The sequence below is a fragment of the Polistes dominula genome, unplaced genomic scaffold (genome assembly GCF_049000335.1).
Source record: "Polistes dominula isolate Pdom_NZ unplaced genomic scaffold, Pdom_raw_medaka contig_77, whole genome shotgun sequence".
NCBI classification, from domain to species: Eukaryota; Metazoa; Arthropoda; class Insecta; order Hymenoptera; family Vespidae; genus Polistes; species Polistes dominula.
The window spans coordinates 1,247,310-1,273,377 of record NW_028301152.1 but is presented as its reverse complement, the minus strand read 5'-3'; the positions used below and the strand labels follow the sequence as shown (position 1 = coordinate 1,273,377).

General features: G+C 30.6%; 1 protein-coding gene across 2 annotated transcripts in view; it reads right to left on the bottom strand.

The window, feature by feature from the left end:
- Positions 1-8,283: 8,283 nt before the first annotated feature.
- Glut4EF (Glucose transporter 4 enhancer factor) overlaps positions 8,284-26,068 on the bottom strand; it is a 112,789-nt gene continuing 95,004 nt past the window's right edge. For both annotated transcript variants that reach the window (XM_015316387.2, XM_089178207.1), the window contains 3 exons: positions 22,285-22,385; positions 21,236-21,512; positions 8,284-21,035 (listed from right to left, as the gene is read on the bottom strand). In XM_015316387.2, coding sequence (XP_015171873.1) covers positions 20,814-21,035; positions 21,236-21,512; positions 22,285-22,385 — 600 coding nt within the window. In that variant the 3' untranslated portion in view covers positions 8,284-20,813. The remainder of the gene's footprint in view (positions 21,036-21,235; positions 21,513-22,284; positions 22,386-26,068) is intronic.

Genomic DNA, 26,068 nt, shown 5'->3' with positions numbered 1-26,068 from the left:
TGCAACGACGATCCACTCTCGTTTGTACTCGGCTCTTACTACCACGACGCACATACTACAACCCTTCTCGAGTCTCTTATGTGAAAAGAGAAATACACTGAAAGAGAGAGAGACACAATATATTCTCTCTCTCTCTCTCTCTCTCTCTCTCTTGATCTATGTTAGATTGTTTCTTTCGATCGTATAATACTCGATTCTTCACCGCTGACGCACCAACTAATACCTACAGCAGCGCACCATGGCCGGTACACGTTGTCGTTGTCTTCGTCGTCGTCGTCGTCGTGTAATTCTCAGTAGACACACCGACGTTTCAAGGTCGTTACTATTGCCTCTCCTATCTGTAAATCTTTCAATACTCTTATATCTCTTTTCTTTACTTCTCGTTACTTTCTTTAGCGAAGTCTAGTCGAACGTTTAAAAATTCACGCCACGATTCGCGAACACTGCTCTCTTTCACTGGCACACTTACACTATCGTACAGTAGATCAACACACACACACGCGCGAGCGCGCGCACTCGAGAGCGCATGTATTATGCATATACGTATATGTACATATACCTGCACTTCGTAAGCAGTTAGAACATACTGAGAAAAATCATTCGAACGATATCGTCGCGTGGTACGAAAATAAAATAACTAATCAAGTCTTTTTTCATAACAACGAATGTCCTAAAGATCATGTAACACCTTACGTTTTCTTTATTTACGTATACACGTTATCGAACGTAAATGATATGCATATGTATATATATATAGATATTTATATATATATATATATATATATATATATATATGGATTTGTTTATACCTTTTAAAACCGTCAGAGAACAAAGTCGAATAAAATTCGTTTCGTGTGTGTATATATCACCGTGCGACATCGAACGAGGAAACGCAGACTGCTAAGAGCGTTCGCGTTTACCGGCAGCACACCGCTCCTCGCACGGTGAGCGGCGGGTTCGTCAAAGCCTTCTGATTGGCTCAGCACCAAACTAGAGGTGGCGGTCGAGTCCCACGAGCGTGCGCACTCCCCGTTTCACCTTCTTCAACCCCCTCACACCCCACTACTCTTCGTCTTCTTCTTCTTCTTCTTCTTCTTTTACCTTACGCTTACCCTCGACCCTACTATTATTCTCTTCCATCACTTTACACATCTATTTTCTATTCCCCAATTAATTTATTTATCTCCACATATTTTTTCACTCTTGTTTAACAAATTTTTTCTTCTTTTACCTTATGGAAATATATTTAATTGTATTTAGAAATAGATCGTTTATTTTGACAGTTATATTTTTCATACGCGTGTTAAAACGTACAGACAGACAAAACAACACGACGAACATACACGAACGTGGGTCCCGAGAAATCTCAGCCGGCACTGTCACGTACGTCGCCGAAGATGCACGAGCGCGTGCGCGTTACACCTGTCGCCAGTGACGTAATCCTTGGATCCACCGACGTTGCGTTACCCCTTTCGATACCCCCCACGTCTTCTATCAACAACTAGTGATCTCACGCTGCGATCGGAGGGCGCGAAAATTTTCATTATTTTCTCCATTGACACGTTACTACTCGTTCTCTTGTTATTTGTTTGTTTGTTTTTTTTTTCACACTAACGTATCTACGACATATGGTCAAAAATATATTGATTATATAATTTATTCGAAATATGTTTATCCAAACAATGAAGTTCTTATTATTCTCCCTATTCTCAATTCGTTTTGCTCGTTACTTCGCTGTTAACCTATTCGGTACGCTACTCAAAAGAAATTCGATAAGGATAGTTTGTTTGGATTGCATTTATAAGAAAGAATGATAAAGGATGAGCATATCATTGCGATTATATACGCATCAGGAGATAACTGTGTCAAGTTGAAAATAAGATCTCATAGCAAACCAAATTCAATATCTTTTTTTCTTTTATTACGCCTTCTTTTCTGTTTCTTTTTTTCTTTTTCATTTATTTCTCTAATAGCAAATCTTGTTTTTTTTTTTCCCCCATTTACATTAAATACAACTACGCAAAAATTGTGAATTACAAATGATCCTGCAAATGTTATTCGTTATTGCATCGTTTTTATATTGAACTATACGCAAAAATGTGAATTACAAATGATCCTTCGTTTTCATTCGAGATCGCCTCTTTTAAAATGAAATTAACATAGTAAGTCGTCGGTCGTCCCAGTTTCCTACTTCGTAAACACGTCTTACCTTAATTCAAAGAAAATTAAGAGCGTAAACGATTGGTGTTTTTGGTCTTTAGTTAACGTTACTTTTTTTTTCTTCTTTCAATTCCAAATTAAGATCTTGTCATTGGTCGTTTGCCGTAGCTACACGGCCATTTTTGTTCCGTGACGATTGAGAATATTTTTAAAATAAGATTCGAAAAGTAGTTTTATAATAAAAAAAAAAAAAAACTGTTACTTATACTAATTAATAATCTTAAACACCGTTTCTGACGGATAATAAGTACGAGGAAAGTAGGTGTACGGAATAATTATTATTTATTTTCAAGTCGTTGCATAACTAATTTATACGATGCTCCATCTTGCGGATCGAAAATACTTTCCTTATCGTGCTCATTTTCATTTATTATTATTTGACGGTGTTTTGTATTATTAAAAAAAAAAAAAAAAAACACGTTATTTTTATAATATAGTACTACATTTGTGTAATATGTTATCATCAAAGTTAATATTTAGAGTCTTTTTTATTTCTCGCGTATAATTTGAAAAGAACATTGTCAAATTTTATTTCTCACGACTAATTATTTACTCGGACTTGATAATTGAAGTTAAAATAAGTCATGAACGTAATGACGTCTAACAGGAGTTGATTTAATTATCAGTATATGTGGCAACTAAGCGTATAATTAAATTTGACAACTATGTGTAAAACGGTACTACTCTAGTCATCAAAGTTTCCTACCTTATCGATATTATATTTATAAATTTACGATATTTTATCGATTCTATCAAATTAGGAATAATATTTATTAAATAATTTTTCGTTTGTGTAAACAAGAAATTTAATACTTTATTTATCATTAATTAATAAATTAATTAATTATTACATTTATAATTAATTTAGTAAACTTTTTGTAAATGAATAATTATATTCAGAAGAGTTTTGCAAATTTATAATTGTTTAAATAAAAATCGAAAGATTTAATTTTAAATAAAAAAAAAAAAGAAAGAAAATGATTAATGTTGATATAGTAGATTTCGTCGATAAAATTATCAACTATCGATAATCGGTATATGAAACGTTAAAAACGTACCAGAGTCAGTAATATTATCGAAGATAACTGCATTTCCAAGATAATCGATTAATTTCGTAAGTAAAATTTTGCAAAAGATATATTTATCGAAAAGAAATAATGATGAATATAATCTGTAATATTACAGTAATAATTGTAACCCTAAATAAATTCTGTATTAATTCGAAACGTTAAATTTTCTAAGGACTAATGAAAAAAAAGATCAAATTTGACAACGAACAATATAATTTTAATCAATTTTTGTTTCTTTTTTATTTCATCCTCTGTACAAAGTACTTCAACAAAGTTAGTTCAATTCTTATTAAGCAAAAGATTAAATCAATTTGAATGAAAGAATTAATTTTTTTTGAATTGTAAAAACATCGATGAGACTAATAATCCATTGATTGCACGTATGACTTTAATCTAAATAATTAGTGCTGAGTGTGTAATAAATCACATTTACATTTGTTATTAATTTTGATAAATATATACTATAGAGATACATAATGGAGATTATGGAAAATGGAGGGTCTTTTAATAAATATTATCAAGACGATCAATTTTTGTTTCTTTTTTTTTTATCGAAATTGCCACTTATATATATATATATATATATTCTTTCATTTTTAGCACTTATTTGAATTAATCGTTAAATACAATTAAAATTCATATAATCTACATTACAAACCGTCCAACCAATTATATTCTTTTTTTTTTCTTTTTTAAGCTTTGGTTCACACGGTCAAGAAAGATGATTAATCGCTATCATAATGTTCGCACCTGCTTAGCAAGCCTAAAAATCTGTAGACGAACGATCCTGTAACGATAATTATCTTCGGTAAATAATTGATTTACATTAATATCGATCGTCAAAAGCTCGATGACTTTTATATATTTATTTTATTTTTTTTTTAAATATTTTCTCACGCTCGCTTCCTATTCTTTCTTCTCTCTCTCTCTCTTTCTCTTTATCTCATATTTTCTTTCTTTATTATTTCGTATCATTACACTTTGACGTCATGTAAATTAAATGACATTGACCAACCGCATTTACAAAATCTTTTCTTCGTCGGACGGTCGATTATGTATTGCGTAAAATTGATTTATTTAAATCGATCGAGAGATCGATCATCAACATCTTCCTTCACTTCCCCCTTCCCCCCCCCCTCCTCACCCCGCATTTTTTTCTATTCTTTTTCATTGATTATTTTTTATTTTTTGTCTGCCATACCAACGTCATTCCTCTTAATGCTAAGCTGGGTGGAAACGTTTCGATATCGTTCGACGCGATTTATTCGCATATTTTTTATTTTTATTTTTTTTTTTATACACGTATACGCGTGTATACAAGTGTGTGTGTATACAAGTGTGTATACTTTGCCGGATGTCCCAAGAGTCGTGGATTAATGTGATAGGTGATAGGAAAAGTCATTTTCAAGTAAAAATCATTCACGTAAGTTATACCCCCCACGATTATATTCGATTCCTTCATTGTTTTCCAATTTATTACAATTTTTGTAATAATTAATTATTGTTTATTCACATGTAAAAAACAAACAAATAGAAGATTAAGAAACAATTGTTGTGTAGTAAAAAAAAAAAGTTTAATTAAAAATATTCCTAAAAGTTTAAATAACGTATTCATAAATAAAACTAAGTTTGAATTTTAACAAGTGGAACGATAACAAGATAATTGTTTTAATCACAGTCAGATAAACTTTTAATGAGATAATTGAAAATCTTTGATACATTTTTTTGTTTTTTGTTTTGTTTTTTTGTTTTTGTTTTAAGAAAATCTTTCAAAGCAATTTTCATGAATTTGAATAAATGTCAAAGCTACGAATAATCGAATAAAACTTGTGAGATTTCGTTTGCTGTCAAAAAATGACTTCACCTGTTGTTGTTCATTTTGGTTTTTGTAAATTCTTGACCATTGGGACACCCTGTATCTATATATGATATTTATAATCTCTCAATTGTATTTTGTATATGTATATGTTTCTTCGAGTTTGAATCGTAGTGCATGGAAGAAGAGATAATCGTTATCTTCCTTCTTCTTCCTTTAGTTTCGTCGTCTTTTTGTCCTTTATTTATTTATTTCTTTTTTTTTTATTAATTAGAATACGATTTAGTAGAAGTAATAGTAGTAGTAGTAGTAGTGATAGTAGTAGTAGTAGTATTAGTAGTACGGCTTAGAAACTATAAAATAGGCAAATATTTCCCTACATTTTTACAATTACGACGAAGATATACAAGGGACTACTCTAGTTGTCTCAATGAAAAAAAGGGGATGATTTTTATGCAAAAAAAAAAAAAAACATAAATAATAATAATTATAAAAGAAAAGATACAAAATGTTCATAATTGTAATTAAATAAATTAAACTTTCGACATAAGGGTTTATTAAAAATATTCAGATTGAGATGAATAAAAGTGAGACGATAATTAAAACTACAAATTTGAAAACAAACACAAAGGATTTTTTTTAATTTTCTATTAATAGACGAATTTGATTCTACTTTAAGACGATTATGGTTGAATTATTGATTATGTGGTAGAGATTGTAACTTCAATTTCGCGAATATAAGGCAATTATAAAGTTTCATTTTCATTTTTTATATAAAGCGTCTATTATTAATGTAGTTAACGAACTTATCGACTGTAAATAATGTCTCTCTTTCTCTCTCTCTTTCTCTCTTTCTTTCTCATGTTCACTCTGTCGGTAAATAATAAATATTTATATATATATATATGGGTCAAGTTATGAAAAAATTTATCAACTCTTACTTTTAATAAAAAGTACCACGTTTTACGTTTATTATCATTGTCGTGTTAATATCTTCTTCTTAAAATATATAAATTATTTGTCACGTTGTTTGTTCGCAATGGACTCCTAAATTACTGAACCGATTTTAATCAAATTTTGCACAATGTGTACAGTTTCATTCAACTTGAAAGATAGGATAGTTTATATCTCAAGTTATAATCGCGAATTATTTGTTTATTAACAAAAAGTCATGATTATCTCTGTTAGTTGGATAAAATTCTAACAGATGGTGGTATAAGGTAATTCGTTCGACTTAAAGACGAGTGTATCGGACTGATTGTGAGCCACAACAAAAAAAATGTCTTTAAAAAAATGTACCTGAATAAAAGTAGAGCTTTTTTTCATTTATTAAAACATATAAAATCTCAAATTAAATCAATTCACATTTTCAAATCATTCAGAGTTGATAATTTTCTGCATAACTTTGTCCATATTTTTGTTTGTATATGAAAATTGATATATATGTATATATTATCAAATTCCCATGATTAGAAAAACGAAAAGAACACAAAAAAAAAAAATCCCAAATTAGCGATAATATGCGTGAATGCGTAACAAAGTGATGCTAAGAGAGACATTTAAAAGGTCGTCTCATAAAAAACGGGAACGAATTGATGATATAAATACGTGACGTATTCATGTGTACACATATATGTGTTTGTATGTGTTTTTCGTGACTAATAATTCGCTGTGCTTCTTTGCCATAGTTTTTTTTTTTTTTTTTTTTTTTTTTTTTTTTCATCTTTATCCATAATTGTACAAAATAATATTTCTTCTTTTTATTTCATTTAATTATCGGTGTCACATATTTACTTATATACGTAATGATTATCATCCCGTTAAAGGATAATAATCTTGCAATTATTTCTTTATTTTTTTTTTTTTTTTTTAATATAATATTTTTCTTTATCACTGTACTGGCGCTGGATTTCATTTTATTGTTCTTTGTTTCTTCCTTTTTTTTTATTTTTTTATTTGACTTTCGATTAGTTTTGTTGCTCGTATGTAGCCCCCTCCCCTCACTCTTTTCAGACTTACTTAATTAAGTGCGTAATATACATATATATATATATATATATATATATATATATATATATATATATATATATATATATATATATATATATATATATATTACGATCTTTCAAAATGTTTCAACATAACTTCAGGAATAGTTTTAACATCCTTAAAATAAGATAATAACATTATTCGCATAATTATATGAAACTTTGGAACAAGGGTGAACGTACCCATCTAGAAGAAAACGTTTGAAAATATGTTTATTTAAAATTAAAGATGGCTACTTTGTGTAGTTTCTATGAAAATCATGTGACAACGAGTATAATGTAAAAATTGCAATGATTCGAAAAACAAAAGATCGTATGTGGCATACAATTGTACGAAATTTTGAAATAAGGGTGAACGTACCTATCTAGAATAAAACGTTTGAAAATATGTTTATTTAAAATTAAAGATGGCTACTTTGTGTAGTTTCTATGAAAATCATGTGACAACGAGTATAATGTAAAAATTGTTATAATTTGAAAAACAAAAAATCGTATTTAGCATACAATTGTACGAATTTGTGTTTCTTATTTTACAATATTCAAACTACCCCTTGAAGTTATGTTCGTATATTATGAAACACCCAGTATATATATAGATATATGTGTCTAATTCTTTCTCTCCGTGCCTTTCGTCAACGTGGAATATAAATATATATATGTATGTATGTATATTTATACACGTATTTGCATTTGTTTGATTGCATTTATGCACTTATTTGACTTTTTGTGTTATTGACAAATGCATTTTGTATTAATTACACGTATATATTTATTGTATATTATGTACGATTATTATTAATTAATTATGTCCGAGAGTATTATAAAAATCGAATAAAATAATAATATTGCAATAAATCGGGGAAAATGATAATTAGAATTTGCACAAGTGCTCTACTATCATTTGTATTTTACCCAATGTTTGTACAAAATATTTGCCCCCAAAGAAAAAAAAAAAAAAAAAGAAAAAAGAGAAAAAACTATATCGTTTTAACAAAGATAAAAATAATAAATTAAATATAATAAAAAGGAGAGAGATATTTTGTTTAACATTAGAAAAGGAATAGTTAAAATCAATTGAGAGATACAAATAAAAATAAGAAGACAACGAGTGACAACAGAGTAAGATTCGTTAATTGTGAGTTTCGTTTTATTGAATAACACCACGATTCTTTCTTAAACTTCTGTATATATATATATGTGTATGTATGTATGTATTTATGTGTGTGTGTGTTTTCGTGGTAGATTTATATATGTTTTTCATGAATTGGCTAATTATAATTAAAAATATCGTTTTAAATTTTCGCGTTCGATGACGATCAGTTTCGTGTGTTATCATTGACGCTTAATTTACTATCTGTATTTATATTATAATAATAATAATAATAATAATAATAATAATAATAATAATAATAATAATAATAATAATATAATATATTATAGCGTTAAAAATGACGACCCGATGGTGGTTAAATTATTTATCAATTATTTTACGTAATTATTTGACGACAACATTGAAAACAATAATAATAATAATAATTATTATATCAATAGGTATAATAATAATAAAAATAATATTAATAATATTAATAATATAATAATACTCTCAAACCTGTAAAAGGGAGAGTAATAAAGACACAATATAATAATAATAATAATAATTAATATATATATATAGGTAATAATAATATTAATAATAATAATTAAAATAATTAAATATAATAATAAAATAAGATGATAAAATAATAATAATAATTATTATAAATTATAATGTCTTTGCATTATACGAATTAGGCTGGTGTGTCAGCATTAACGACTCGAGCGAAGTATTTTGTTTTTTTTTTTGTTTATTTAAAAAAAAAAAAAAATCTCTCAAGTAATCTCAATTGTGTTTTCTTCTTTTCATTTCTTTACTTTTTTCTTTTTTTTTTTTTTTCAAATCGGTGTTAAAAATTTACATCGTTGTAAATCGTCGTTAATAACAATAATAATAATATAGACGCGTAACGCCACGTGTTGATGATAATGATGATGATGATGATGATGATGATGATGATGATGATGATGATGATGATGATGATGATGATGATGAATAAGAAATTATCGAGCGGAAAAAAAAAGAAGAAATGGGAGTGTGCATTTGGTCTTACAAAGTGCGTTTCGTTCGCTCGAGCGTCAAAGAGCGTATTTTAAAATACAGCAGCAGGACTACTGTCAAACGTATATATAATAACATACATACATAGATACATACATAGTACGTATGTATTTAATATTCGAAAATTGCGCTTGATTAAATCGACATGAGATCGTTTTGGTATGCAAATCCCGGCCATTTAACTAACCCCGCCTAACTAACGGAATTTTTCTTCAAGTCTTCTCATTCGTCCATTTTCTTTTCTCTTATTCGTCCTTTCTTTTTTTCTTTTCTATTTTTTTTTTTTTCGATAGGTATTATTATTATTATTATTATTATTATTATTATTATTATTATTATTATTATTATTGTATTATATAGTATTTAACATCATCTTATCACCTGTTATCTCATACTTATTTCTTTTTTTGTTGTTTCATTGTTACCAAAATTACAATTGTTTATTCATTAATCGATTATTTAATTACTTCATTCCCCAAAAGAAACTTTGTTTATGTCTTATGAAAAGTTGTTGTAGTATTTTTTTTTTTTTTTTTTTTTTTTTTTTATACTAATATTATTGTATCATAGTAATTTTTAATGAAATTTTGTAAAAAAGATTTAATTTTAAATGTCCATTAAAATATAATATATTTTACATTACAAACACGTGTGAAATTTTCAAATGATCATAAAATAATAATTATAATATGATAATAATAATAATAATAATAATAATAATTCATATTTTAATATTATTATTATTATTATACTACAGTAATTATAATTGATACATTTTTTTTCTTTTTTTTTTTTTTTTTAATATTAAAAACTTCTAGAGTGCGCAATTTTAACAATTCAAATTAATTTTCTATCGATACAATAAAATAATCATTTAAATCACAAAATAACTTTATGGAGAAGTAAATTAATTAAATAATCAATTAACACGTCATCGTGCGTATCTCGATGAATTTTTTCTTTCGCATTTCTCGTTAATTGAATCGATCCAAATGACAAATAATAATATTTGTAAAAATTGCAAAACTTTATATTTTATTTCTTGGTTTTTGTTTTCATTAATTTCGCGCCCATGATCCCCTATCTCCCCCCTCCCAAAACCCCACCCCACCCCCATCCCTCAGAAAAAAATACAAATTCGTTTTAATGTGCGCGTAATTTTTATTATTTATTGCTCTAACGTTTAAAAAGTCTCCTGCAGAATTATACGTTTCATAATTGGTATGGTTTTTTTTTTTTTTTTTTTTTTTTTTTTTAATATTTATTTAACACGTTGACGCCAGCGCCGATTTTCAGTGTCTGCGCTGTGGGGCGGCACTCGAATTTAAGATTCGTTTCATCTGGCGGCGCGTGGATTTTTGCTTGTTCAAACCTGGACCAAGGTGGACCACCGGTGGTACGCGCCGCCCTATTGGACAGTCTAGCGCGAGCCACCGGTGGTACACGCTGTTCGGTGGGACAGTCTAGCGCGAGCCACCGGTGGTACACGCCGCCCGATGGGACAGTCAAGCGCGGGCCACCGGTGGTACGCGACGGCATGAACGTGTTAAATATATGTATATATAGATATTATATTTATTATTGTACGTACTCATGTGTGTTATTACATGTGAGGGACATGTTTAAAAAGGTAGTAGATTTTTAGATTGATCACTTGGGTATTCATAATACTCGTTCGTGATCACAACTCGTCTTCACACGCGTTAAGATCAGTCGTACGCGTTTAAAATAAATGGACTTTTTGCCGTTAACAATACAATAACAATATCGAATTTTCTAATGTAATGTAAATTTTTGTTGTTGTCTTATTACATATAATTTTGATTATATACGTGAGTGGATTTTAAGAAAAAAAAATTAAAATTCAAAAGCTAAAAAAGCAAAATGTTGACAAAACTTTTTTTTTTTAATCCACCAACGTATGATTATGTATGATTTCATTTTTATTATTTTTATTATTATTATTATTATCATCATTATTATTATTATCATTATTATTTAATATCCCTATTATTATGATTATTTATTTTTCTAATTTTGTATAATAATAATAATAATTATTATAAATAAATATTATTATTATTATTATTATTATTATTATTATTGGTCTCTCACTCTCAATTAAAAAATACTTAAGGTATCATTAATTATCATCATTTTAATGATATTTCATTTAGTTAGATGAATAAATGAGAAGAATTTAAAAAAGAATTCATAAGTAACGAATGTATTTACATGACTTTTGTAAATTCATCTTAACGCGAATTATAATATATTTATATATAATATTTATTTATTTTTTTTTTCAATCGACCATCTTCCATTAACGATTATTATTATTATAATGGAGTATTATTATATACATAAAGATATTTAATTGATGAACTCGTTGGCGAAGTCGATTTATCGATCGATGACGCATCAGACGGTGTTGAGATGCGTGCAAGCTATGATTTCTCGCACACATTAAATTGACAATTTTAAAATGATGATTTTGTTGTTGTTTAATGATTATTTTTTTTTTTATAAAAAATCTTATCTACCTTGTGAAACGAAATAATGAAATAAAGGGGTGATTGGAGGGTTGATAGAGTACGTACGTTCAATGAATTCTGTATGAAATTATTTTGCCGCCATTAATTTGTAAAGAAAGAAGAAAACAAACAAACAAAAAATAAAACAACAAAAATTTACTCTACACGAATTAATAGTGCTAATATTTGTTTAATAGAAATTTCTTTTTTTTCTTTTTTTTTTTTTTTTTATCAAAGAAAGAAGAAAACAAAGCAACGATTTGTTCGATCGAGAAATTCATGTCGGCAGGACGGTTGGTTATTTTTTTTTTTTTTTTTTTTTTTTTTTTTTTACATTAAACGTTTAAAAACATTCTCGTTCATTATTTTGTCATCATTAACAAATTTGTTTTACGACATTAAATATTTATTTTCAATCGAATTACTATGAACAATCCGACCGGACGTAAGTCTCGTAAGTGAGATTAAAAAGCTTTCTTTGGGTGAACGCTAGCGACATCTACAGGCAAACGAACGAATTAACGTACGAATTATGAACGCTGCACACAAATGTCCCGTGCGTGCGTACAGCTTGTTGTGTGTGTGTGTGTGTTTTTTTTTTCACACATATAAATGTATAATATTACTATATTGCAAGTTTGCTATAAAGTTGAAAGGGTATAAACGAAATTTGAGTTAGACAGAAGCAAGATTGTTTCTTTGTTTCGTTGTGCGCAAGGTGTGCACAACAGGCCGATAAATATGATGAAACTTAATTATAATTGTAAAATACGCGTTGGAATATAAAAATGGCGCGATTTATCAATTACAATAGAAATTAAAAGACAACGAATATTTGTCAAATATATTTTCATTATAATTGAATATAAATATTTGTTTCAAATTTTAAAGAATATTCCTAATATCTCAATTGTTCATTCATTTCATTTACGATTAGCGTACTTTTTTTAGCACAACAATTTAATTAAAATTCTCGACTTATATTTTCTTTTAATGTAAACACATTCTCTTTTCTTTTTTCTTCTTTTTTTCGATTGAACTAGCAATATAGTATTTATTTGAAAAATGTTTGCCTAATTCGAATAATTTTTGTAAATAATTAAATGATTTGATGTATTTACTTTTTAAAAAAAAAAAACGTGTATTTTAAACACACAAACGCGAATGACAAGGATGGTTTAACGATAACGAATAGTGAAAGACGTTTGTATTATTTTGTTTGTTTGTTTGTTTTAGTTATAATTTTTTTGTTTTTTTTTAATTACTATATCATAATAATACTCGTTGAAAGACAAGTAATTAATTATCACATCTAAGTGATACAAGAAATTTTCCATTTTTCTTTCTTTCTTTCTTTCTAGCTTTCGTTTCCCTTTCTTGTGAGTGTGTGTGTGTGTGTGTTTCTTTTATTTTATTTTTTATTAATTTCATTTAAATTTTTTATATCTTTTTATTATTTATTTACTGATATTATATCGCGATATATTAAAATTTATTAATTTTTTTTTATTATTATTATTATTATTATTATTATCTTCGACAATGACGATAATATCATTTTGAACTAACATAAAACGCATATATTGTATCGTATTTATTTTTTTTTTTTTTTTTTTTTTTTTTTATATATCACTGTTACAACAATTTCAAGGATAATGAATCTACGAGAATTTGATCGCGATTTGTGGTTCATATACATTGAAACATCATTAATTTAATTATACCATTCGATATTTCTTTATTTTCATTGATTTTGTCTTTTTTTTTTTTATTATTATTTATTTATTTTATTTTCTCTCATTTATTTATAATATTAACGTTATTATATATATATATATATAAAATTGCGTCGTGAAACATTAGCGACACGTCGACAATAATAATTAATAATCATTTCGTAGAGATCAATCGTCGTATTCATTATTTATTTATTTATTTATTTATTTAATTAATTAATTAATTAATTAATTAATATTTCCTTTCTCCTGTTTTTTTTTAATTATTTTTTATTTATTTATTTATTTATTTAGTTCTTGTTCTATTTCATTCAGTTTCTTAGTAGTTTGTCACTTTCTTTATTGTATTATATATATATATATATATATATTTTTTTTTTTTGTTTGTTTTGTTTTGTTTCGATCTTGTCTATTTGTTAGTATATTTGTTCCTATTTGTGTGTGATTTTCTCGTTATTTTTTTTTTGTATTGTTTTTTTTTTTTTTTTATACAAAGTAAATTGTCCTAAGAAGATCGTGTGCGATTGAAAAGCGGAAAAGTACCGTTCAAGATCGCGGTCCTCGATCCCTATTTACCTCCCCATATTCTCCCCCCCCCCCTCCTCTACAAGCCGATCGAAATAATACATGCATGTTTTTTTACATTACACACACATACCATCATATATAATCGACTTTAGAGGAAAATAATCTAATCGACTTTGGTGACAATCCAAAGTCTTCTATTCTCTCTTCAATGTCTTGGTTTTTTTTTTTATTCTTTCTTTCTTTCTTTTCTCTCTTCATTTTCCTCGTTTACTCGAGTTCTAGCAAAAAAAAGAAAATTAAAATAAATATAAAAGAAAAGATAAAAAGAAAGAAAGAAAATGAGGTTAGAAAACTCTCCTCTACGATGATAAATAATATTTTAAACGACGAATGTACAATTTTAAATTAAAAAAAAAAAAAAAAAAAAAGAAAAAAAAAAACATACACAAAAGAGTCATACGAATTAACACGAAAAGTAAAATAATAATTACAAATAAAACATATATATATAAAATTCTAATCACAAAGAAGCATTAACAAAAAATTAAAAAATCTCGCCAGTTTGACCAAAAAAAAAAGAAAAAAAAAACAAAGAGAGAGAAAAATAGATTCCCAATATGTCGGCTACTCGATCGATTCAATTATGAAGAAAATCAGAGTACAATTTGTTTTTTCATCGCTTTTTCTTTTTCTTCAATTTAACATTTTTTTCAACTATAATTTTTTATCCACAATTATGAGATGACGATGATAATCGTAATATAATTAATGATTATTATTAATAATAATAATAATAATAATAATATAATAGATAATAGATATTAATAATTATAATAATAATAATTATAATAATAATAATAATAATAATAATAATAATAATAATAATAATAATAATAATAATATTTCAACCTCTCGTAGAAATTGCACATAGATCGAGGCGAACATATACGCGCGTTTTACGACGACGAACATATGCGCGTTTACGATGTTTAAAATGTTCGACGATTTTTCTTTGTTTTCTTTGTTATATATTGTTTCTCTTAAATCTGGCAGTATAATAATTGGTGTATATGTATAAATTTTGTTTTCCTTCTTCTATTTCTTTTCCTCTCTCTCTCTCTTTCTCACTCTCACTCTTTCTCACTCTCTCTCTCACACTCTACCCACTCTTTCTTACAATAAATTCCCTCCTTTTTCCGCCATATTGTTTTTTTTCATGAGAAAGTTCCGTAATTAAGTTTTACTTTTCTTCTCTTTTTTTTTCATATATATATATATATATTTTTTTTTTTTTTTTTCGTTTACTTCGTCATTTTTTTTTTTTTGCATTTTTATTTTTTTTTTAAATTCACACTAAAATATCACAATCGGCTCTACATATTTTTCTCTCACTTTTTTGTTTTTGTTTTTGTTTTTGTTTTTTCTTTCTTCGCATTCGCATTCGCGTAACAAGAAAAATCGCTCTTATTTTTTTTTTTTTTTTTTTTTAATTTTAAATTATATTACGAATTTTCTTGATCACCCCTGAACCTCACTTTTTCATTTTCTTTTTTTTTTTTTCTTGTTTCGTCTAAAATTCTTACTTTCTCGTACGGCCGCATATGACCCAGTAAAAAGAGAAATATCGTCGATCGGGCATATTTCCATCTCGATTATTCGAATTTTCGTCTTTTTTTAACAAACCCCAACCCCACACCCTCCCCCTCCCCCCACTCCGCTCCCCATTTACCCCATTTCATACTCTTCCTTATTTTCTTTCTTTCTTTACGTCTTTCAACTCGTAACCCTTCGTGAAAAATTCCTATCGTGGAATTTCGAAAAATTCGATATTTTTTACGAAAGAGACGCGCATAATTTGTCCTAATGGTAATACATATACATATGTATCGTTTTTTTTTTTTTTCATATATATATATATATATAATATATCTTCTTATTTTCTTTCTCTTATTGTTAATTTTATACACACTTTCTCTCTCTCTCTCTCTCTCTCTCTCTCTCTCTCTCTCTCTTTCTTTCTTTCTTTCATCTTTCTCTTTTATATATATATATATATATATATATATTTTATTTTATTTTTCATTGTTTTATATATATATATATATATATATATATATATATATATATATAAAACAATTAATTACTTATTATTTAAATACGCGCAGCAGATATACACACACACAACATATTTGCACACGCCACACACACACACATATACATACATATATATTTATATATTGATTGATTAATTAATTAATTAATTAATTAATTGATTTGCAAAAAAATCTTATATATTTCTTTTTTTTTTCATTTTCTATATTCTCTTATTTTTATTATTAATTAAATATGTCGCGTCTCGTTTGATGCCATGTATATGCATATAATAATTTTTAATATAAATATACATGTGTATATATGTGTGTGTATATATATATTTATATATATTTTTTTGTTTACGTATTCATTCATTCGCTAATACGTGTTACTTTTTCAGTATGTACCATGTTGGTTAGTATGAGTGTTGTGTCAATGATGAAAGTGTAAAATATTACGGATTTGTATTATAATTTTTACTTAATATAGATTCTCGTCTTTCTTTGTGTTATGTTGTATTTTTTTCTTCTTTTTTTTTTTCGTAATTTTGTATTTTTTATATATATATACTCTTTCTTTCTTTATTTATTTATTTTTCTTATCTTTAGCAAAAACGAACGGTTGCGAAAAAACGATAAGAGTTGCACTGAATTTAACTCTTAACGTTCTTTCAATGCCGGAAGAACAACATGCATGTTTTAGTGTGTATGCTGTTTATCCGCATATGTGTGTGTGTATATGCGTGTGTGTATTATTTGTACGTGTACGTATGTGTTTAACAATGAGCTAAGAAAAGGTGGTTCGGACTTGCGGCTTGTATCATCTTTGTCTCTCTCTCTCTTTTTCTTTCTCTTTATCTTTCTCTCTTTATATCTGTCTATTTGTCTAATTAGAAAATGAGAGAGAGAGAGTGAGAGTGAGAGAGAGAGAGAGAGAGAGAGGGAGACATATGAATATTATGCTAATACCGATCGTCGATCATAACACGATTGATGCCACCAAACAATATATGGCGTATTTATTTACTTACTTATAATATAAAATGATGAAGAAGAAGAAGAAGAAGAAGAAGAAGAAAAAAAATTATGAACGTTTGATTTGTTTAATTTCTGTCTTTCATGATTTGTCTCGTATTAAAAAATTCAACGAAATAATAAATAATTGATCTAACAATTATTGATTCATTACTCGAGATTGAAAAGATAATAATATTCCACATAACTTTATAAACTTTCTAAAATATTTCTTGAAACAAGTTTTAAACCTTTTTTCAAAAAGGTTTCTAACAAAAAAAAAAATCTTTCTACAACGAGTAAAAATATTCGCGTTCGGGGATACTTGCAAAAAGATTAACTCTATCAAGTAAAATTATTTGATGAAATGTTTTTTTGTAAATATTTTTTGTCAAATCTTTTTATGAATCTGAAGAGATTTTCTGTTTTTTTTTTTTCTTTGGGGAAATATTTTTACGAAACATTCGTTGAAAGATTTCAAAAAATTTATCGGTGTTATTATGTGGGATATGTGAATCGTTATTAATACAATAAATTGTTTTATAATCAAATTCGAATTATAACAAATGATGTGTTTGCACACAAAACTATGTATATCATATAACACGATATTTATTTATTTATTCTTTTTTTTTTTTTTGGTTTTCATTTTTCTCGAAATAATTTATTAACCCCTGTGGATACATTTTTGACGAGTGTTGACACGTCATCTGCTTACTTGGGTATTTTTGTTTTATTTATAATAATTATTAATATTTAGTAATGAAAATGTTGTTGCCAAAAAATACAAATAAAAATATATATATATATATATTTATATCATCAATATAAATATATTTCAAATAAAATGTGTATTACTTTTACATATTTTAATTCACATATAGTTACAATAACAAATTACAAAATTCGTTTATGTATAAATAAAAATTGTCAAATAAATCAGTACTCAAGGGGTTAATTGATTCGTGACAAAATATATATTGTTGATAACAGATACAAATATTGTGTGACAATATACTTCTTCTTATCCGTTATAATTATTCTTGATAATATACTGATGAAAAATTAAAAAGTAAATAATTCTCTAAGAAATATAAGAGAAATCGATAAAAGATATAATAAACGTGATATTTCGATGATAACAAATATAATTTATAATATAAGCCATTTGTTATTGTCAATTTTTATTATTTTATACCATTTAAAGACTCTAAAGCTCTGTAATGAGAAAGCATTTTGATTTCAAATACAAATATCCAACTTCGTAAAATTACAATAAAAAAAACAACCAATCGTAAAAACTTCATTTATTCACTTGACCACAATATCAAATGAAATCGTGTGAAGTATCACCAGTGATATGTGTAAGAAAATAAAAAAACGGCCCCCTTTTCGATTGTAACAAAAGATTTTTTTTTTTATTTAGCACACGTATACGACCAGGGTATACGAATAATCGTGTTAGACGAAAAAACACGGATGGTTAGCAAAATTTTTATCGTGTTATATGAAATTCGTTTGTGTGCGTGCTACTGCTGCTGCTGCAAGAATTCACGTTTTACAAGAGTCCTACTATTGCAGCATGTATACACATTGAAGTATATTTTTATCTTTTCGAAAAGATAACGGAATATTTAATACGTTTTTCTTGAAATCGTTAGATCGTCTCTCGAAGACAGTTAAACGCAAACAAGCAAGCAAGCAAGCAAGAAAAAAAAAAAGCAAATCGTTTCGACACAGCGATATATTATTTTCATTCCAAATACATACACATTGTACGTGTACATACACACACATAATATATATATATGTATATGTATTTACGTAGCACGTATATACGTTCGCACGATTTCGATCAGCGAACGTTAAGATAAACGTCGAGGTAGATTTCCGTAGGCTCAAATCGACGCGACAAAATACGCCTACTGTCGAAATATGTATACCGATTTGCTACTGTTTTTCTGACTACTTCGATATTTTCTTTTTTCAAAGATAACATGCATAAGTATGTACGCGTAAATATCCATATGTATATCTACGTACACATATGTATGCACGCATTTCGTCAAAAAAAGGGAAGAACATTATTTCGTTCATATAAATTTGTCCGATGAAAACTTATCTAATGTGATTTCAAGTACAATCGATGAGATAAGACAGAAACTAGTGATTTTAATTGAACAATGTCTTTACTAAGGTAAAGTCCCTATTTGAGATCGGTAATACCTCGAGAAGTCTGATAAAAATAAAAATAATATTAATAATAATAATAATATTAATAATTATAATAATAATTATAATAATAAAAAAATATTGTACTTTTAAGATAACGCGATTCGATTGATTATTGGTTTAAAAAAAAACAAGTTTGTACGATGATCAACGATCGATGATTTTCGGCTAGCTTGCCGAACCGAAAGAAAGAAAGAAAGAAAGAAAGAAAGAAAAAAAAAATAACATGTAGAGTTCAATGTCTTTTTGTAACTCCTTTTCTTTTTTCTTTCTTTCTTTTAACGACGAACTTTTACGATCGAGGCCGAGTCTCGCGCTCTCCAAGCTTAAAAACAAAATTCGGACGAGACTTACATAAAATGAAGGAGAGCACGAGTCGTTGGTCTCTCTGAGGATGCCTCATACGCTCGCACCCACCCACGCAATTATTCCCTATCTATACATATAATAATTATAATAATTATAATAATATTATTAATAATAATAATAATAATAATAATAATTAAGATCCTTCGTAACGGCGAAGGCACCCATTTTGTCCCCGTATATTTCTAAATAGTTTGCCATGTGCTGACCGAGAGATAAAACAAAAACGACGAGCTCACGAGGAACGCACGAAGATCGGCCCTTATATAACCGTCCGCCATCCGTCATGGGATTAGACGTTTCTCTTTGGAAAGAGACTTTACTTCTCTCTTTCTTTCTCTCTCTCTCTCTCTCTCTCTCTCTGGCCGTAACTCTCGTAATCGAGAAAAAAAAAACAAAAAGTTAGGAAAATAAGAATAATAGGAGAAATAAAAGTGAATGGGGTGCTGAGAGTAATAGGAGAATTAACAAGACAGGGAGATCAAAAAGTGGACAAGGACAAGACAAGATGATGTACGAAGAGGAAGAAGAAGAAGAAGAAGAAGTAAAAGAAAAAGGAACGCGTCTTACGGATGGACGATCGTACCGGAAGGAATCCGTTAAAGGTTGGTTTATACGCTTTATCCCCATCATCATCGGTTTGAAAAAGATGGTGGACGATAAAGAGGGGTTGGGTGGGTGGTAATATCTCTTCGCTAAAGAATTGCGTTCATTTAGTGATCGTGCCGATATAACGAGGATCTTGCTCTTAGATTCTCGTTTCTCTCGATTCGATTATCATCGTTGGCAGTCGTTGGTAGTGTCGATAGCGGCGATGTCGTCGTTGATGATGATATCGATGATAATAATGTTAACGATGGAGGTATTTGTTGTAATAATCGGCGATGATACGACGATGACATTCGACGTCTTCTTGCTGGCACTGGCATCGTACTAATTATTTGGGGTCGGCTCGGCGATGATCTCCGCCCGCGGACGTTAGAACGGGGCGGCTTTTTGGCCTAGTCGCCAAAACGACTACAGGCCTTTTTCCATTTGCATTGGGTGCACCAAAGATCGCGGTGTTCCATGCCGTAAACTTTGCGACACTTTTTCGTTTCACCGCGAATCCGGCGTGGTGAGGATGGTATTTTTCCAGTCGAAACCGTCAACAGGCCCATGTTCTGCTGGTGATAGGCTTGGAATGGACGTGGCGACAATTTGATGTGCTTGATCGGCGTACCCTGTCGAATTAAACGTACAAACATACGTGATCCCACGAGTACCGATGAACGAAAGTGAATGTCTGTTTATATTGCATATATATATGTATGTATGTATGTATATCTAAGCATGACGAAGCGCTTTTAGAGAAAACGGATCTAACTGTGATAGTAGGCATTGCGGCCAAACGAATACCACGGACTTTGTGTATGCTACTTACGGGCGACTGCAGAATCGTGAATGCATTGTTTCGTTCCTTCACGCACGGCATCGCTGAACTATTGCTTTCCGTATTGCTTGTATTAACCGGTACTGCTTCCAAGCGAAGTTGTTTCTGATACTCTGGATCCTCGTGGGGTGGCCTAGCCATGTCCCGATGTGACATCGTAGGTGGTGAACTCATATGATCAACCGCTACTTCTTGATAATAAAATTCTTCCTCGTGGTCCGATATATCGTCTTCGCCATCGTTATCATAGCCTTTTGATTTTTTTGGACTGCAAAATATCAACGATCTTCGTTAATAAATGACATTTAAATGAACGCATTAATCAATAACTAATGTAAAAAATATATTATAATAGGTCTACGTATGAATTTATTAAAAAATACGTAATCTCTGGTAAACACTTGTGGATCTTGTTTAAACAATCCTTTTATATATATATATATATATTATTCCGTTTACATTATCCCCACCGATAGTTTTATTTACTCGTACGGAGCCAATTTTATTTACACGCGTTTTGTTTGTATAACCGGGTAGGTTGTTGAATTTTCAAGAAACGAAATATAGGAAGTAGTCTCGACTGGAAAAAACGAAGAATAATATCTCGTATTTACGAGATTATTAACATTTTCGAGAGTGTCCATAAGTGAGGAACAAAATTTTTGACGCGACGGTTTCCTAATTCATTCTCGATTACAAACGAACACAAGTAAACACGCGCGCGTATTTGCTTATACAAATATGTATATGCATATGTATTATATTTACGTATTAACACACGAAACGAGACGCGTAACTATGCGACGATATTTTGCGTTAGAGCTTATCTTATCGCGACGATTCAATGTCAACCCTGAAAAGACTATTCCGCGTCCTTGGTCTTACAAATTAATTATTTTCGATTAGGTAACAGGAGCGTATACAATCACCATTTGAGAGGCTGACAATTTGTAAAGAAGCTTCTTCTGTCCGTAATAGAGATGACAAGAAGGGCTGGTGATAGGGGTGCGGGTGGAAAAAAAAAGGGAAAATGAACTTACCCAAGATGAGACTGACGCACGTGTTCCTCAATGAGTGGAACTGTAGTCTTGACTTCGAGACAACCTTTCCATGTACATTTGAAAACAACGGCAGCCTTGGTCTAAGAATAGAAACAAAGAAATTTATAAATAACATTGTAAATATAATTTTTTCCTGAAGTGGAATGAAACTGACAAGATGACAAAATGAGATGAACATTCATACATAATTGTGTCCCCGAAAGGAAAGATGCAGCTTTTGCTATTTTTTTTTCATTATTATTATCATTATTATTATTTGTTCGTTCGATGATGAAATAGTCAAATTCGTTGGGTTAAAAAATATCGATCGGTTAGAAGGAGTCTGTATATATGTGTGTATGTGTAAGGGTGTACGAGAGCGAGAGCGTTTAGCAGTTCCTTTGTTTACATCAGACCAACGGCGTCAACGAGAGAGAACGCAACGAGAAAGGAAGGCAAAGCTGAGGCGCCGGGGACGACGACAACGACAACGACAACGACAACGACGACGACTGTCACGTGCTATTGATCCAGGAACGATGCATACAACCCCCCATTTACGAAGGACGGACCTAGTCGTAGAACGAACGAACGAACGAACGAGCGAATGAACGAACGAACGAACTATAAAAGGAAAGAAAGAACGATCTCGTGCGTGATACACACCTACGTACAACTAAAAAAAAAAAAGAGGAAAAAAAGAGGTAGTACCGTCAGAAAGCTAGCCTACAACACAACAGAGGTCTCTTGGACACACAGCAGACTCTGCTAGTGTCATCGGCCGACGTGGAATTTAGGGATTAAAAATTCAAAAGGGAAACTCGAATCGTGCGCGAACGTAGCACGTTTAGCGTGAGAGACTCGTCAGACAGACGATCGTTATCTATGAACTCCTTCGAAAGCTTATCGTTGATATCATATCGATGGGATCCATCGATCGATTCAATCGATCGATCATTGACGAACAAACAATTACTTTGGCAGAAATCCGCTGTTATTAAGCTCTTCCCGAGTGTAGATATAAATTGTCTTTTATATATGTATATGATAATACGAAGTGCAAATGGATGATACCAAGCTGAGGATCTTTCTTTGTTTAATACTTGACCCCTCTTCTTTTTCTTCCTCCTTCACCCCCCCACTTTTCTTCCTTCTTACAAATACGAACGAGGAACGGAGTAACAGGTGACTACTCCAATGGTCGATTATAGCGAACCTCTAAAGTCAACGACTTTCAAATCGAATCGCTGTAGCTAGAAACGAGAGAGAGGATAAAGGATGCATCGTGACATCATCATCCCTCGTAAACGATACGCGCTGATCACGTCGTATAAAGCGGGATAGCGATCGCACCGGTCACAGACCTACGTTGCCCGGTAGACATTGCCCTCCATTTGCTTTGCTTTGCTTTGCCTTGCCGTGCCTTGCCTTACCTTGCCTTACCTTGCCTTACCTTGCCTTGCCTTGCCTTACCTTGCATTGCCTTGCCTTGCCTTGCCTTGCGCTCAACCGTTCATTCGCCGTAACTTGAAAGTCTACGTGCTCTCTCTTTCCCTCTCCCACTTTCTTGCTTTTTCTATTACTCTTTTATTTTTATTTTTCTCTCTCTCTCTCTCTTTCTCCTTTTTTTATTGCGTTTGCACAACGACAATCTCAGCAATAGTTTAGCTACGATTCGATCTATTCGCTACGTCCCAACACAACGTTCGGTCTTTTCGACCGAGATATTCGTACGAGAGGAACGACGCAATTTCTTGCTCGGTTCGCAATAACGGTATCCCAGTTTCGATATATACCTCGTATTCGCGCATTGTGGAAGGTCGAGAAAATTCTACAATAGTGGTGGAATAAAACATTGACCTGTTTTTTTTAAATTTTAACAAAAGAGAGATAGAAAGTTATCATTTAACTGTTAGACATGTAATCACTCGTAGATTTCTGTTGCATGCAATCTGTTGCATCCCAGTTCAGACATATATCTAAGATTCCTATATTTTGCTGATAGAATATAAATAAAGTTAGACCTAATTGTAACGTCCGGAGGAGACAATTTTTTTGGCTAAAAGCAAATTTACAAAAAATGAAGTTTAAAGGGGTAAGTTAAGAAGTTGGTTCACCCCAAAGTTAGAGGTTTGCTCTATGTTGATCGTTACATGTTGTGTATACTGTAGCAGGGTTGCCGAGTATCTTTCGTGGTTGCATCCTACAGGGTATACAATGTTGCCAATAGTGGACTTGAGAAAGAGAGAATGAGGGAGAGTGAGAGAAAGAAAGATAGTCTACGGGGTGCACGCGCACGGTCTGATCGGAGAGTACCGGCCATACCGAGCTCGTCCAAGCGAGTCTCCCTCTCTTCCCACGTCCCTTTTTTCCTCTACGCAACACGCAGCACCGCACGACATCTTCGCGACGAGTTCTAGTAGAGAGAGAGAGAGAGAGAGAGGATTGAGGAGGGATTCCAATAAGCAATGAGTCCCAACAACAACAACAACAACAACACAACTAGCTCTACCACTACCACCGTCAGCGTCGTCATCGCTACCTCCACCTCGCCATCTCCATCACCACTTCCACCTTCACTTCTATCAACCTCTTTCTCAACGTCTCTAAAGTCGTAAAGTCGAACGACGTATAATTAGAATGAGCACGCGGTAGCACACGTTCGCGTCAAAGCAACATAACCTACAAATCAGAATTCCAGTCAAGGTCTCGGCGCTTGTTATTTTCCTACCTCTAACCCAAGATGTTTACCTACCCATGGGAAAACATATATCTATATAGTATATTGCTGACAGATGTTTCATTTTTTAAAAAAAGAAATAGATGAAAAGAATGAAAATGCGTCGATCTTTAAATGAAAATAAAATATGACGATCTAAAGTAGCTTCTAAGCAAGTTATTATTGTATTTCTTGGTTACATCAGGCGTAACTTCTTTAACTACGTTTAAAAACGTGCGAGAAATTCCAGCTACGTGAAAGCACGCACGAAAGTTAGAAGAAAGTGCTTCTTCCCACACTCTCTGGCATCGGTAAACGAAACGAAAGTAAACGATCATATAAGCAACCAATACGAATTAACCTATCCAAGTGTGTATAATACTTATACGTGCATACATAGATACATATATTGAGAATAAGTCGTAAAATCGATTGCACTATTCTCATGAGTATAGTAAATGTATATATATATTTATAGATGTATATGTGTTTGTATAGAAATATATCTATCTATATAGTAGGACTTAGGGAGAATTTTACGACTGTAAAATCCGAGAAGTCGAATCGTTTCCGTCAGCGTGAAAGTCCGAAATGCATCAGTGCGCGACGCGAGGGGTCGTAAAAATCGATCCCTAAAGTGGGTATCCAGAGAAACGTCTAGCTACTAATTTCCACGTTTTCTCTGTGCACCCAACCAACCAACGAACGAACGAAAAATGAACAAACAAAAAGAAGGAAGGAAGGAAGGAAGAAAAAGAGGAACGACTATGACGATATCTATGACTATGATGACGATGACAACGACGATAGAATAAGAGTAATCGTCAGTAAAGGGTGAAGGGACGACTTATAGAAGAGAAAAGAAGCGAAAAGAAGAGAAGAGAAGAGAAGCGCCTCGTGGGACGAGAGTGCACTGGCCGGTGATACGCACGCGGCGTCCTCGGCGCCCCTCTCGATGAACAGAGCTTGAATGTGCGCCCGCGCGCTCGCGTGCACGCGAGTAAGTGAGCAAGCAAGCAAGCAAGCAAGCAAGTAAGCAAACGAGCAAGCAAGCAAACGAACGAA